General features: G+C 46.3%; 1 protein-coding gene across 7 annotated transcripts in view; it reads right to left on the bottom strand.

The window, feature by feature from the left end:
• Positions 1-1937: 1937 nt before the first annotated feature.
• The window catches only part of GOLGA2 (golgin A2), a 28805-nt gene continuing 15094 nt past the window's right edge, over positions 1938-15648 (bottom strand). For 5 of the 7 annotated variants that reach the window (XM_075905864.1, XM_075905868.1, XM_075905870.1 and 2 more), the window contains 19 exons: positions 15278-15340; positions 14762-14855; positions 13999-14105; positions 13349-13407; positions 13001-13142; positions 12247-12336; positions 11982-12089; positions 11780-11867; positions 10305-10651; positions 8948-9061; positions 8291-8515; positions 7950-8049; positions 7472-7557; positions 6553-6706; positions 6319-6386; positions 5616-5718; positions 5165-5271; positions 4455-4626; positions 1938-4338 (listed from right to left, as the gene is read on the bottom strand). In XM_075905864.1, coding sequence (XP_075761979.1) covers positions 4094-4338; positions 4455-4626; positions 5165-5271; positions 5616-5718; positions 6319-6386; positions 6553-6706; positions 7472-7557; positions 7950-8049; positions 8291-8515; positions 8948-9061; positions 10305-10651; positions 11780-11867; positions 11982-12089; positions 12247-12336; positions 13001-13142; positions 13349-13407; positions 13999-14105; positions 14762-14855; positions 15278-15340 — 2472 coding nt within the window. In that variant the 3' untranslated portion in view covers positions 1938-4093. The remainder of the gene's footprint in view (positions 4339-4454; positions 4627-5164; positions 5272-5615; positions 5719-6318; positions 6387-6552; positions 6707-7471; positions 7558-7949; positions 8050-8290; positions 8516-8947; positions 9062-10304; positions 10652-11779; positions 11868-11981; positions 12090-12246; positions 12337-13000; positions 13143-13348; positions 13408-13998; positions 14106-14761; positions 14856-15277; positions 15341-15648) is intronic. The other 2 variants (XM_075905866.1, XM_075905869.1) reach the window with 1 other exon arrangement.

Genomic DNA, 15648 nt, shown 5'->3' with positions numbered 1-15648 from the left:
GGTTCAGGACATCTGTTTCCAGGTTAGTTCAGAGGCAGCCAAACTGGTGTAATTGCTGTAGGTTGGGTCTTGGCAGTTTTGTTCAAACAGTTTACATCTGATATTAGCACTTTTCAGAAAATGTGACCTTTGTCTTCACCTTGGGGGTGAACTGTATCAAGCTGACTTGAGTGCTGACATGCTGAAACTGACCTTTCCCCCCCCCCTAATTAAAAAGTAGGTTTTGACCAACCCACCCACTCCCTTTCTTCTCCATTGCCATCTATTAGACTTTAAAGTCTCTGTTATAAGATGTAAAAGCTTGGCCAGAGCAGCCAGTGCCAGCAGTGTGCCTAGGCATGCCAGGGCAGAGGCTGCGCCGTAAGGCCATAGTCCCACCGGTTAACTGGAACTGGTAAGCATTACCCATTAAGGGGGGCACCAATCCAAGAATTTGGAACATGGCCAGGGACCATGCTCTTCCATGATATTAATGGAGGAGATGTGGGGTATGGGATGGAGGTGGTTCTGACCTGGGACAGGGGCTAGGGTATAGTAGAGGGTGCAGGGGTTTGGGCTGTAACCTAGGGCAGAGGACGATTGTGACCAGGGGCAGGAGATTGTGCGCAGGATCTGGGAGGGGGCATAGATGCAGGAGAGGGGGCAGAGGGTTTAATTATGTAGGGTATGGGTGCAAGGGGGGGTAGAAAATTAGGGAGAGGCAGGGGCTGGGATGTCAGAGGCAGGCTCTGGCTAGACTTACTTGGGCGACTCCTAGCTAGCAGGTTTCTCAGGCAGGCTCCCTGCCTGTCCCATTCCTGCACTGGCTGTCGGGGGCATGTGGGTCTGAACAGCTGCAAGCCTGAGGGGAGGGGTGCTTCTAGTGCAGCCTATTCTTAGAACAGTTCTCTCATTGGCCAGAAACCGCCAAATGGGATAGTGCTGGAGGTGCATGAAGCCTCTCCCCCTCTACGCCCTGGCTTGTGGGGGATGGGGCAGGCAGGGAGCCTGCATGAGGGTCCCTACTGTGTCCACCGGCCAGATCTGGGGGCTTGGATGTGGCCTGTGGGCCATATTTCGCTCAGCCCTGTGGGTTAACCTTTCACATCCATACTCTGATCCTCTCTGAATAATAAAGACCAGGGCTCGACAAACCACTGTTTCTACTTGCCCATGGCGAGTAGCTATCAGCCGGTCGCTCCGTGCGCCCCATTCACCAGCGCTGCATGCATGCGCAGTGCCAGTCTGGCGCATGCATGGTGTGGAGCTGGCGAGTAGCTCTCACCACAGTTTGTCGAGCCCTGGTAAAGACTGATACAAACCATAGCAAAATAGGGTCCTAAGTTATGAGCTTATAGGATTTTAGAGTAATTGCAACCCTACATACATATCAACATTGCCTCCTATTTGGAACTGGTGAGTCTCTTTTGAACATTGGCTCTCAGTAGTCAAAAGAGCTCAAAGGGCTCAATCTTGCAAGGTTAGCACTTTATTATATACCTACAGTCCACACTGAAATCAACTGAAGCTCAGGGCATCCACACTTCTCAGATCTTTTACACTTTGCAGGATCAAGCCCATAGTGGATTCTAGTACATAGACAATATCCTTGGATCCAGAGATCAGGATATGCCAGAGTCCATCATGGAATTTCTCTACATGAACTGCAATTGAGACTTTAGAAGGCTGTAGGTGGCACAAGCTACTGCAATAACAGTAAGCAAAATGAAAATGTAAGGCATTATACAAAATTCACCCAGTTCGATGCAGAGATGTATTTTCACCATTTTCTATAGCTGAAAGGATGGAGGCACAGAGGTTAAACAAGAAGGGGGTCAGTGTAAGAGATGGAGCTTCCTATAATCAGACCATCTTGCACAAAGAAAGAAAGAATTCACTATCAGTTTTCCTAGCCAAATTTCAAGGTACTGTGAACAGAAATCATGCATAGTCGGTGCTTGCCTGAATAAGTTTATTCAGAAGGAAAAGAATTTATAACAGGATTAAATCACCTCTGCAATAGAATGCAAAATTTCTCTAACAGTGTTTTCTTTCACATTCCTGGAATAGAACACCCAATAAATATTTACCCCTTTTGATAATAACATTGCTCTGTATTAAATCACAACCCTTCCCCACTGCAGTTAGATCATTTTTATAATACAGGTTTGAGCAACCCCAGCAGGCAAAAATGCTGCAAGGGGCCATATTCTTTCTTCAAGGAATATACAAAATGTTACTTACACAGATACACTATGTACACAAACTCGTGCAAACAGGAGCTTGTAGGCCTGCCTTGCTAGTGCCTGCGGGATGCCCCCAGCAGTGCACTCTGTCCATAACACTGACAGTCAATACCAGGGCTGTTCAAATGAAAGGACTTAAAAACAGTTTTTATCCTCCCCCAACAGGCTAACATTCAGCTGTTCACATTTTGGAGGAGTTCATTGATTTTATTCCACAGAACCTCTTTCCCCCTCTAAAATAAAAGTTTAAATTAGTTTTAAAAAATCTGAAACATAATGTGCTTTTTGTTGAGGAACAACCAGGTTAAAAAAAGGCTTGTTCAAAATAAGACAGAACTGATTATAGAAAGGACCTGCTGAATTTTAACTAAGAAAAGTCATATACCAGGACAGCCTTTGTTAGCCAGAGCCTTTCTTTTCAAGACAGAATAGTACATACGGGACTCAAGCATGTGCTTCTAAGTCATCAACCTGGAATTTATCTTTATGTAAGTCGGTTTCCTTAAAAACACATACACTTCAGTGTTCTCCTTATAGAGACCAGCCACTCGGACTGCTGAGCTGACAGTCAGCAAGCAATAAGTTCTAGATTTTAAATCCATATGTACTTTTGAGACACTGGTGTTATTCCTCTCTGCCAGCAGATGGAGACGGTAACCCACCTGGTTGAGCCCTGTACACACCATCTTTTAGAATCTTTTTCAGCAAGTTGCTCCATTCATCACTTTCCATTTTCTTTGCTGCTTGCTCAGGGAACTGATTCTCTCACCACTAAAACATTCAGCTCAAATGTTTACCACCTTGTTTCTCCTCAGTCAGTTCTGCAACTTGGAAGTGCTGCCAGGTGACAACTCCATCTCTTGCGTGTGTCTTGGAATTACTGGGGACAGGGACAGAGACAGACTAAGCCCAGAAGGTCCCTAATGTACTCAGCTGGTGTGAGCCTTGCCCCCTGGGTGGGGGACAGGGCGATGAAGGAATCCAGGAGAGAGCTATAACTCTAAAGTCCAGAAATTCAAAACAAAGCACATTTATTAAGTGATTTGCTTTTACTTATTTCTCCCTTTTTAAATAAATAAAAACCTTCAGACAAACAAGGTTAAACGTCATCCTTCAAAGTGCAGTTACATTACCACCACACCCTCAACCAACCACATAAAGCTTATGCCAAATAACCAAGCATCTGTCCCAAGAGGACTCAGAAGGCAATTCCTGGCCACTTCCCCCCTATCTAATGTGAATAAAAGTTTCTGTAGTGCTGCCTAGGCAGGCAGCCTGTGTCTTTTTGGCTGTTTACGACTAGCAAGGTTGGCTTCTGATGGAGTGAAGGAGACAAGCTGAAGAGAACAATGGGAGGTTTAAGATACATGGTGTGAAACATACAAATAATCATTCAGAATCCAGAGTTTGTTGCCAGAATGAGTTACTTTAGGAGCATTTTGGGAGGAGATGGGCAGATAGCAATCATGACTGGTGCAATGGTCACAAGCCAATCACTGCTGAGAAGCTGGCTGCCAGCAGCAGAGTCCCATCGGAGAGCTAGGAAATAAGTGTGCAAGTTACTGTGTCAGAGGACATGAGGTCCCGCCACTTTCATGTGGGCCAGGCTGAGGCAGCACTACCAATTGCCTCACATGATTACTTCAAGTCACAGTCAGTACTCAGAGTGTACCACATAACAGAAGAGAGAAAAGGGAGAGATGAGCAGGTCGGACGCTCGAGTTCTGTCTGATGCAATCCCTCTTTACCCACAAAGAGGAAATCTATTCAGACTCAGAGTTCTGGACTGAGATACTAGGTGAGTTTAAGAAGTTTGGGTACTTAACCGGCTCTCAGAAAATTGCTGCAAGTCAGGTTTCTGATGCCATTTAAACCACCATGATCTTGACTTCATCATTCTCGTCAGCACGATAGAAGAAAGGAATACAGGGGTTTTCCAACAAGGAGCCCAGCCTCTCCCGAGGGTTCTGGATTTCTCTCAAAAGCTGCATGATTTGCTTAGCAGTGGGATCCTCTGGACTCGGCTGGGAACCTTTGCTATCACTAGATACATGGGATTGAAGAACTGCAGCCTCCTGTTCTGGCTCATCTTCTAAACTCACCTCTCGCAGTCCTGTGGAAAACAAAGACAAGGCAGGTTACTATTCCCATCCCAACACTGAGCAGCCAGGCTCCCTATCAGCAAGCAGGAGTTGCTATTTCCATTCTGCTGCACAGAATATCGCTCACCTTCTCCATCGGTAGCATTCAGTTCAATGTGCCTCTCAGCTGCAATGGCACTTCCACTTTCTTGACTTACTAGCAGGTCTGGGTTCTGAGCAGCTGCCAAATACTTGTTGTACCACTCATTCCTCTCCCCAACCAGACGCATCACTAATTCCTGAAGCTCCAACAACTTCATCTGTAGCAAGTGAGCAAGTAAAGCAAAACCCATGAAAGGAACATGTCCTCCCTGTGGCCACAGACAGTACATACAGCCTGTTCTATCACACTGCCCCCACAGTTGGCCAATATTTCCAGGTCAACTGCACTCAGCAGCAAGCACACTAACCCACACCCACCATGCAGAGGGCATTTTCCCTCATCAAAATTCCAAGTTGGCGTCTTATAATTGGTGGGTTGGCCCCTGCCTGAGCAGGTCAGATATCTTGACACACAATGCTGGTTTCAGGCATTTGGAAATCAGTTTGATGCCCTGTACATCACAAAACTAGTAGTGAATTTGGCACAATGAGACTGTCTTCTCAGGAGATACCAACAGCTGAACAGCAGCTCATGCTGGAGGTCTGAATTCAGAAAACAGGTAGAGTTTTACACAACATCCTTTGGATGCCTGCTACTCATCTGCAGAAATCAGCTTTTGCATACACACGTTCCACTTGTGCTTCCTGGACTTTCACCATTGTGCAAGTACTATTCTGATAGGATGGATCCCTTACCTTCATCTCTTCCTTATCCTGAGCCAGTCGGCTGATGTACTCCTCTTTCTCCCGGTGCCTCTGTTTTAGGATAGCCCTCTGACTCTGGTACAATGCAATATACTCCCCTGGAGCACAGGAGAAAAGCATAAGGCAGAGACAATGTACCAAGGAGTTACAATATTATAAAGCTTCTTCTTTCTGCTTGAACTTTACAGTATTAGGTGAACGATCTATGGGGCTTTAGAATCCAGCTGACAGCAAATCTGGACACCAGACTGGAAGTCTTCTTATCCAGCAGGATAATTTTAACACACCTGGAGGCCTGACAGTAGAAATCTGATTGGTGGGCTTAAGTGATCAGGCTCCATGAGCAATTACAGAGGCACCTGTAATTTTAGCTCACTGAGATAGAACATCTTGGGGAATCTATGAAGAGGTTGCCTAGTTGCTCTCACGCTGGCAATCTTACCGATTGTATCTGTTTCCCCAGACAGCTGTATGCAGCGATGCTCCAGCTGCTCTACTCGGTCCTTCAGATCAGCCTTCTCATGCATCAGGTCTGTGAAGCGGAACTGAACACACAACCAACATCAACCATTTGAACAACTACACATATACAGGGAATACATAAGGGAGTCAACAGTGCACCCTGGGTCAGCCTGTGCTGAAGAAATAATACTGTTCTTCTTCCCCACTTATCTCCTGTGTGTCAGCTGGACTGATTTGGTGGATAAACGAGGAGAAAGAAACAGCTACAGAGTGTGACATCACAGGGATAAGGAACCCTTTACATTTCCTACTATCATAACAGCACAACTTCCCAGGCACTGATGGCCTCAAGATTGCTGAGCCACTAGAAGCTATTTCTCACTCTTTTGCACTGGAGAGAACAGTATGGAGCCTGCCCCACCACGATGGCTTCAGAAAAAAATCAAGGACCAAAGTCAGCCCCCTACACCTATCTCTTCAGGGTTAAACTACTGGCGGCCATGCTGAGCATACAAAGCTAGATACCAAAGTGATAAGCCACTCACAGGAAACCTGGGAAAGGAGGCTGCTGTGTCACAAACCAGATTTGCTATTGATTCCCTTGCAACCCACTCTTAGTCTGCTATACAAAAATGGGACCTGCTGCCTGGCTCCAGAGCTCAGCTGGAGGCTCAGTTGCTCACCTGTAGTTTCTGCATGGCAGTTTTTAAAGCCTCATGAACCTCCACTGGGACAGTATCTGTAGTGTAACCTGGAAAGGACATATGCAGAGTCAGTGTATGGGGTCTGCCAACGAGTGATAAAACTGCAAGTGATTCACACTGGGAGAAGCAAATGAGGTTCTTGCATACACACCCCATCCCGCATGGCTCTTTCTGGTGCACTCCCCCAGCTACACAAACAGCACAGAGCTTTACCTCCACCCAATGTGACATTATGTTGCTGCTCCTGCCTCAGAGCTGCGATTTGCTGCAGGAGACCTCTACATTGTTGTTTCTGCTCCGATAGCTGCTGTCTCATCTCTTCTCTTTCCTTCTCCACTTGGGAGATGGCAGATGTCAAGAAAGTGACCTAAGAGGCAATTCCAGATATTGCACTTCTGTGCTTTTTATTTATGGAGCTCTACTACCCAATCAACCCACAGTACCCCTGTGAGACAGGCAAGGGCTATCCCTATTTACAGATGGGGAAAATGGCCTACAGAGAGTCAGCATTCAAGCTGGGATCTGAATTCGAGACCAGACTAGGGCCTGTATATTCCGCAATTAAACAGTGGCTGAGCTTCCTGTGGAATCCACTCCTTACTGCAGAACTGGGCTCCAAAGCCTCAGCTTTCATTATAAAAAAGAGTTATGATCTTGGTCTTGCCAGATGTGAAGAATATAAAAATGAATGGAAGCAATAAATAGCCCAAGAGGTAGGAACTGTTCAGTCATCCTCAGTGGGTTAAATCTGAACCCCAAGATGAAATGTTTACATTTATTTATAAACCTCTATTTTCACTGATGATCGTGTTAACAAAAATAGCGCCAGTACCAATCTCAACCTGCCTCCCAAGCTAAGGGATGCGGACTCAAAATAAACAAGATAGGAGCTACTGAGTTCTCTCTCATTTAAGAGAGGCTACCAATAGATTCCAGCCTGCCACACTACAGTGCTGCAGAATCCTGGGTGCCTGCTGCAGTACACATAAGGCCTTGACTCTGTATGTGCATGCATGCTCATTGCATTGGCAGATGACAATTATATGCACAGTCTCCCTGCTAGTGGAGTGAGACTTGCCCTCTTTACACTTACGTGTAATTGGAAGAAGCTTGCCTCTTACTATGGACTCACCATTTCTTCACGGTTTTCAAAGTCCTCTGGGATCATGAGTGAAGATTCAGTTTCTTCTACCATCTTTTCGTTCTCCACTTCGTCTCCTATAGGAGGAAAGAGGCATACAAAGGATCTGTAACCCTAGACCAGGGCTGGGAAACTCTTTTTGGGTCGGAGGCCACACACAAGTGAGAAGCAAAAAAACCAAAATCAAACTCTCACTGATGTGGCCCCCAGCTGAGAAGGAGAAAGACATCATCCATATCCCCCTCGCACACCAGAGCCTAGGGGGTCCCAGGCTAGTAGATTGTGTGCTCCAGCCCCACAGGAGGATGGTGGGGGCTAGAGTGCCAGCACAGGCTCCTCAATGCTGGGTGGGGGGCCAGATCCAGGCAAGCTGGGGACTGCATCCAGCACCCAGGCCTTAGGTTTCCCACCCCTGCCCTAGAATGTCTAGTGCAGCTCAAGCGTCCACCTAAAGATGGAATAACATTACCTTCCACTTGATGCAATGCTCTGTTGTCAAACTCTGCTGCTAATTCACTGATTTGGGCTTGCAACTCTCTGTTTTCTTTGGATACAGCTGCCAGGCTTTCCTGTAAGAAAAGCAGGAAGTCATTGGAGAGGTTGGATGGCCCCCACACACTTGAGACCTGCACCAACTAAATTAGATGACTTATATTTTCACCAGCAACAAGAAATGTGGTATGGTTTGGCCACAAGCCGTTATCCCTGTCTGTAATGCAGAAAGCCTTGCAACCCACTCTGGGTAATGCAGAAAGGACAACAAAACGACAGAGTCCTGCAGTATCCTTCAACACTAGCCAATCCCTTTACCTTGGTCTGCTGCAGCTCCTTCAGGTGCATCTCCACTGTCACTTTGCCTTGCACTTCTTCATGCTGCAGACGATCCATGAGCTGTGTCTGAAGCAAGTACTGTTTGTGCAGCTCCTCTTTCTCCGTGGCCAGATGCTGATATGCCACAGTATACTGCTGCAAGTGCCCATAGTACTGATCCCGCTGCTCCTGCAGGCTCTGTGCCTCCTGCGTTTTCAGTTCCACCTGTCAGAGTAAGATCAGCCCATCACCAAAAGCTCTAGCTCTACACACAGTTGAAGATAAGATGCTATATTCCCCTATACAGCCTCATCTTCTCAGAGCACAAACCATACAACACCACCCTACTTTTCACAAGGGAAATAAGGCAGCCTCTGATTCTCCTGTAAAACGTGGCAGTTAGCACCAGATCGTTTCTTGCTCCAGCTAGGTAACAATTACCAGTATCACCCCTTGAATGAGCCAGAAGAGCACTTCCCCGTAACTGTGACTAGCCCAAAATGCCAGACATCCACAACAGGATGCAGATAAGGTACATGGCAAAGACTGGCTCCCTGTCTGGTGTGAAAATGAACAATCTCCACCTTTACATCAAAGCCTTTCCTACTTCAGAACCTGAAACCTAGTTCACCTTGCTGCTGCACTGCAGTACATTACCGTCTCTTTGAGCTCAGCCAGCTTCTCCTGTAGCTGACCAATCTTCTTGGCCAATTCCTTCTTCACATGCTGCTCCGACTGTAAGGCGCTTGCCACCTCCATGTTCTCATTTGTCTGAAATGATGCAGAGCCCTTGTATCAGGTGTGACACCGAGTCAGGGTTCCCCCCAAATCCTGCACCCCGTAGCAGCAAGAACAGATTCCACCAGCCAGTAGAATAGAGGGTTTATTGCTTCTTCAGGGTACAGCACAGCCTAGACATGATGTGGTTTCAGAAGCCAGAGCCAGGATGCCTCAGACCCCTTGGGTTAGGGGTCCATCACCCCTAACCCCTGAGCTCAGGCTGTTCCCTTCATGTTTTCCAAACAGCAACTTCTCTCCCCCTCCCAAGCCTCTGCCTCTCTCCCTTTGTCTCTCCCCCTGGGAATCCCCTGTTACCTCCTCGGGGTCTGGGTTAGTACACATTTGGATGAGTCAGTGGGAATCCCACATCACAGCACAGGGGGACCCCAGGTTACAGAGCAGACAGCACCCCCACTACATCACATCAGGAAACTGCCCCAAATCATCAAGTACCATAAACGTACATAGCTTTTGACAAATCCAGTCAATGGATAGCATAAAATGGTATGGTTCTCTTTAAAACAGAAGGGAATTGCTGTATTTGGCCCAAGAACCCTGCCCTGAACAGTCAATCCAATTCAGACAGAGGAACACAAAACAGGGATAAGAGCTTGACCAAGACAGTGAGGGAACAACAGCATGGGGCTCAGAAGAGAGGTGGTGCCATTTTTGGCACATGACACCGCCTCTTGTGCCCCCTTGTGCTTGGGGAGTGAAAGTGAAGGAAGTGAGGAGACAAAAGGAGGAGTTCAGAATGGACTGAAGAGAGCAGGTAGCTAGAGGGAGAATACAAGGACATGGAGGTCAAAGACTGCAGAATCCAGAAGAAGATTCTGGGGAGCTGACAGCAATGGAAGAGGTGAAAGAAGCTGGGAAGAACCTCCTCATGGGTGAGAGGCATGCAAATATGGGGACAAACAACTGGCCCATTAAAGCCATAGAGCCAGGAGAAACACCAAAGTAGAGAAAGCAGTGGAGTTGGGGTGGAGGTACAAGAGAAGGAAAGAAGACAACTCCCTTAGGACAAGCAGAGCTATTGGGTGACTCCCCCAGAAGCTCACTAGGGAGTGAGAAACATTGCAGGGGATCTGCCATCACATTAAGGTCTAATACTAGAGCTGCAACAACAAAACACCAAAGAGCAAGATAAGGGCAATGCTTCTGCCAGGAGGTTAGCGTCACTCTTAATGCTGTACCCAGTAGTTCAAAGACTACACGTCCAAGAGAGACATACCAGTTTGACAAACCCATTCTGCAGCTCAGCCAGCTGCTCCTTTAGCTCCCGATTTTGGCTGAGAGCTCGGCTGATGGTGGCCTTGTCACTCTGCATGTTCTCCAGGATCTGCTGTCTGTCCACAGACTCCTCACTATAGCGCTGAACAGTCTTCTCAAGCTCCAACAGCCGCTCCTCCTGCTCCTGGTTGAGGTGGCTCAACTGCTCGTTATCCCGTACCTGGGCCTGGTATTGCCCATGAAGCTCTTCCTTCTCTTGCTGCAGCCTCTGGACCGCTTCCTGCAGGCTCAGCTCAGCCTCCGTAGGCCCTTCTGGCACAGCAGGCTCACTGTCATTAAGCTTAGCTGCTGAGGAAATGGAATCACAATCAGCTGGGTCAGAGGGCTGCACCACTGACAATAGGTTAGAAGTACAAAACCCTTCCCTCAGCCAACACAACATTCAACTCCTCCATCTAGCGGGGATGTCACTGACAGCACTATTCAACCCTTCTCCCTCTGGGAGCAGATGGTTCCTAGGAAGAGAAGAATCATAGAACACTAGAACTGGAAGGGAACTTGAGTGATCATCAAGTCCAGTTGCCTGCCCTCATGGCAGCACCAAGTAGGTCATCCCTGATAGATGTCTATCCAGCCTGCTCTTAAATATCTCCAGTGATGGGGATTCCACAAACTTCCTAGGCAATTTATTCTAGTGCTTAACCACCCTGACAGGTAAAAAGTTTTTCCTAACGTCCAACCTAAACCTCCCTTGTAAGCCCACTGCTTCTTGTCCTATCCTCAGAGGCCAAAGAGAACAATTTCCCCCCCCTCCTCCCTGTGACACCATTTTAGATACTTGAAATCAGCTAGCATGTCCCCTCTCAGTCTTCTCTCTTCCAAATTAAACAAGCCCAATTCCTTCAGCTTTGCCTCATAGCTCATGGTTTTTAGAGCTTTAATAATTTTTGTTGCTCTTCTCTAGACCTTCTCCAATTTCTCCACATCCTTCTTGAAATGTGGTGCCCAGAACTGGACACAATACTCCAAATGAGGCCTAATCAGTGCACAGTAGAGCAGAAGAATGACTTCTCGGGTCTTGCTCACAACACTCCTGTTAATGCATTCCAGAATGAGAGGAGAAAGGCCACAGCTTGCGGTGGTGTGCTGCTAGCTCCCTCGGTTACCCACTCAGAAGCTTTTCTCCACCTAGCTGGGTGTTAGGAACAGCCTAAATGAACCAGAGGTCTCTTTCCTCGTCACTGGACCATGGGAGCTGGAGGTTTGGTCAAGTGGATCAAACCAAACAGAGATGGCTGGGTGATGGTTTGAAAGGTCTTGCTTGACAGACACTAGGCCAATAAGTTTCTTACTAGTCCTTCCAGTTTGGGGATACCAAACCTATTGCTCCTGCTATGCAAAAGTTCTACATAATGGGATGGAAGCCTTGCTTCAGCCTGTTAGTGCCCCACAATGCCAAGCTCTGACTAAGCCTACCTGACTTGCTTAGCAGCTCAGCAACACTGGCTTCCAGTTCTTGAATCTGGGTCACATTCTTCTCCCTTTCCTCCATCAGTGTATGAATCTATTTGGTTCCAGAAAGGGAGAAGTCAAACCAGTAAAGTCAGCTTTCCCAGCTCCTCAGTATCATTAACACCACCACCTCCACATACACCAGAAAAAATGTTGCTGTTTTCACCTGCTCAGACAGCTGCTGTACGCGCTGCTGCCAGATACTGCCCTCCTCTTTCAGCTTCTCCACATACTGATCCCTTTCAACCTGGAGCTGGCGAAGCGACTCTGACAGCTGCCCAGGACGACAGAGGAAACTGGAGCATTATTGCTCAAAGAGTACAGCTGGAGGAGACCAGTATTGGTAGTCTCACACTGTTTAGCACTGCCAGTCAAGTTTCCCAACAAAAGCTGCAATATAGATCCTCAACATATTCCACATGCTCTTTTACCTGAGTAATCTGTGTTTCCAAGTTCACCCGCTCTTCCAATGCCATCTGCAACTGCTGGTTTGCATCCAGAATCCCTGACTGACTTGAAAACTGCCAGGAAAAATCAAATAAGTTATGGCAAATGCCGGAATTCTGACCTTCTTTTACGTCTCTTCTTTTTTATTGCAACCTGTGAAATATCCATGTGGTAATTTCTCTTTGTTCTAGTTCAGTACAATTTTATATTAAAAAATGATGGATTGAGATGAGTGACTATTTAGAACAGGACAACATGGTGGCTCTGCCCTATGCAATAAACCTATCTACTCTATGAAGCAGCTAGTATATTATTGGGCAGCTCCTCTTTCCAAACTTTGACTGAAGTATATCTTCCAGAAACAACACTGTCTAATACAACAGTAACCAGATAATGTTCTCTGGCCTATGTTGTATTGGATGTCAGACTAGATGACTGAATGGACCCTTTTGGCCTTAAAAAACGCTACGAAACCAAGACGTGAGTCCAATCCATGGGATGTCATGGTATCTTTACAATCACCACACCAAGTACCTCATTAAAATAGGCTCCCAAATTTCATAAACCTTGATGAAGTTCACTAAGAAGTTGTCTCTTGTGAAGCACTGAATGACGCTTGGTAGATGGTATTGGGTAAAAGCCACCCAATGGTCAATTCTTTTTTGACCTACAATCTCCTTTCCCACATTTAGAACAAGACCTACCCTTACATCCACCTCCCAATAATATTGCAATCACCTGCTGAATCATCAGTTCAGCCATTTCCAGTTTCTTATGCAAATCCTCCACATCCAGTTTCATGGCCGAGTTCTCAGAGACCAGGGAGTGCAGTTTCTCCAACAGTTCTGAGTTCTGCTGCTTGAGCTCCTCACTGCCTTTGCTAGGAGAAAGAAGGAAATTAGCAATAATCCTTAATTTTACCCCTGGTTCTTTGTTACTCATGAGGTAAGTTTACAAACTGGTCCTTTTGGAGGCTGGAAGGAGGACAGGCTGTGCACTAAAAGAGGCATCTTGTAGTTTCAGCTTGGGGGCAGCTGTCACAGAGGTCAACAGAATTGAACGTGCAGCATACAGAATAGGACTGACCTTTGTTTGTACAAATCCAGTTTCAGACTGTCTCGCTCCTTCACGACCTCTCTATTATGCTAGAGAAAGAGGAAACATACATGAATCAACTCCATACTTTCACCAAGGAAAGCTTAAAACCAACTATTCTCAGCCTTCTGCAGATCAGCTAATGTGAAACCAAGACCAAGCCCTCATTCACAGCACTACTATGGCTAGAACCTTGTATCAGGCTACAGCCAGCCAGCACTAGACCTAAGCCTGTCACCACATCAAACTGCTAACCTAACAAATGTGCCAGGAATTCATCTGCCCAGTCTTCAAAACTGACATTAACTAGCCATGAGATTGCGTTGCAAGTTTCTGGATTAGCATCAATACTAAAATGTCTCTTTGATGGAGAAGCTACTGGGCAGAGGCCATGGCTGGGCTTTCGTTAATTGGATCTGGCAAAACAGATCAAGCAAGGTGCCAGATCTGAAGACAGAAGCTGTGACCAAAGATTAGTAGCTGCAAAAACTGAAAAGTCTGCCTTGATGATTAAGAGTATGGAACTTTGGTTACAGGGCCTATACTTCCCTCTTCTCAAAAATGGTACCGCAAAGGATGCAGCAGTTTAGTGAAGGATTGACATGTGTTTTTTCCTAAGTGTAAATGAAGGGGTGTCTCACTTTCTCCAACTGTTTCTGCTGTGTAGAGATGGAAGATAGAGTGCGTTCCAGCTCAGATATCCTCTGGCGAGATGACTGTAACCGGGTAGTAAGGTCTTCAGCTTCTCCTGACAAGTCAAAACAGATTTAGGTGGGGCACTGCTGCACACAGTTTTACAGAACTGGCTGAACAACACTTTCTACTCAGCCAACAAACTCTTAAAACTCTCCCTCCCTTTAAGGAAGTGAAGAGAGTGGCACAGTGAAGAGAGATTTGGAAGTCAACAGAGCTGAGTTCTCTTCGGTCTCTGGCTTTAGTGTCACCTTGAACAAATTAACTTCTCTGTGCCTCAGCTTCCTCATCTGTAAAATGGGGATGATACCCTCTTTCTCTGCAGATAAAAAAGCACTAAGTGCTTATTATTACTTTTATAACACAGAATTCAGCTAAGAATGAAACACCCATGAAAATGTACCTTCCCCTGAAAGCTGAGGTATTCAGCAAGAAGCAGCCAACAGGACAGTAAAAAAGTAACAGTCTGGATAAGCACCCTGTATTTAACATTCGTAACAGGGCTTCAGCAACATACAAAAAACCCTCAATTCTTCTGGAATCAATGTACTCTGATTTGGGGGATAGCTTGGATGACAGAAATAATAATTGTGCCAAATATTTATCATTAAGAAGTCAGTGAATTTTACAGGCAGCCTGCCAATGAATTCAGTGCCTATGAGTCAAGATCCTTGATTAGTTCGAACAACCTCAGTTGAATGCTCAATCTACCTGCTTTCTGCCGGGCAGCTTGTTGCGTATGTGCCAATGCTGTCTGCAATTCAGATTTTTCAGAGACTAGAATTCCAATAGTCTGGATATGAACCTTTGGGAAAAGAAAAGAACTCAGCATAAGACTCCCCATGCTTGGAACTACATATCCACAGAAGACACCAAATGATAATTCACTAAAAGCAGAAAGATTAACTTACATCCATAGGTGACAAGTATCAGAGGGTAGCCGTGTTAGTCTGAATCTGCATAAACAACGAGAAGTCCTGTGGCACCTTATAGACTAATAGATTTATTGGAGCATAAGCTTTCGTGGGCAAAGACCCACTTCATCAGGACTTGATTGTTTATACATCCACAGGATGAGTCTACAGCGTTGTTGACCAAATACCCTTTCTGAATGGCTGGATGAATACATGGATTTCAGAGGAAGAACATCCTAGTGTTAGGAAGTCCAGAAAAAACTAAGTGAGGATCAGATGATGACATGACTGAAATGGAAAAGTCCTCTCTTACCTGTAGCTGCTCCCTCAAAGCTCCTTGCTCCTTTGCAAACTTCTGTTCAAACCCCTTCTTTTCCTACGTAAAGAAACAATGCACATAAAACAATTTTTAAAGGGATGTTTTTAAAAATAAGATACTAGGGGGCTGCACTCCCTGCTCATCAACACCCCCTCTCTCTGATGGTAGGCAGCCCTGGCTCTGCCCCCTGGCTGCTGGGGAGGGCCAGCCCAAGGCATAACAGCCTGGCCTGCCCCCTCCACCACACCAATCGCTGGCCTGAGGCCAGCCCAGCCCTGGCTCTCTTCCCATGACTGCAAAGGGGAGAGAGTCTGAGCTGTGGCATCACCAGACCCTGAATTCTCCCCCCTAGCTACCGGGGTGAA

The sequence above is a fragment of the Pelodiscus sinensis genome, chromosome 22 (assembly GCF_049634645.1).
Source record: "Pelodiscus sinensis isolate JC-2024 chromosome 22, ASM4963464v1, whole genome shotgun sequence".
NCBI classification, from domain to species: domain Eukaryota; kingdom Metazoa; phylum Chordata; order Testudines; family Trionychidae; genus Pelodiscus; species Pelodiscus sinensis.
This window is presented reverse-complemented; position numbering and strand designations above follow the sequence as displayed.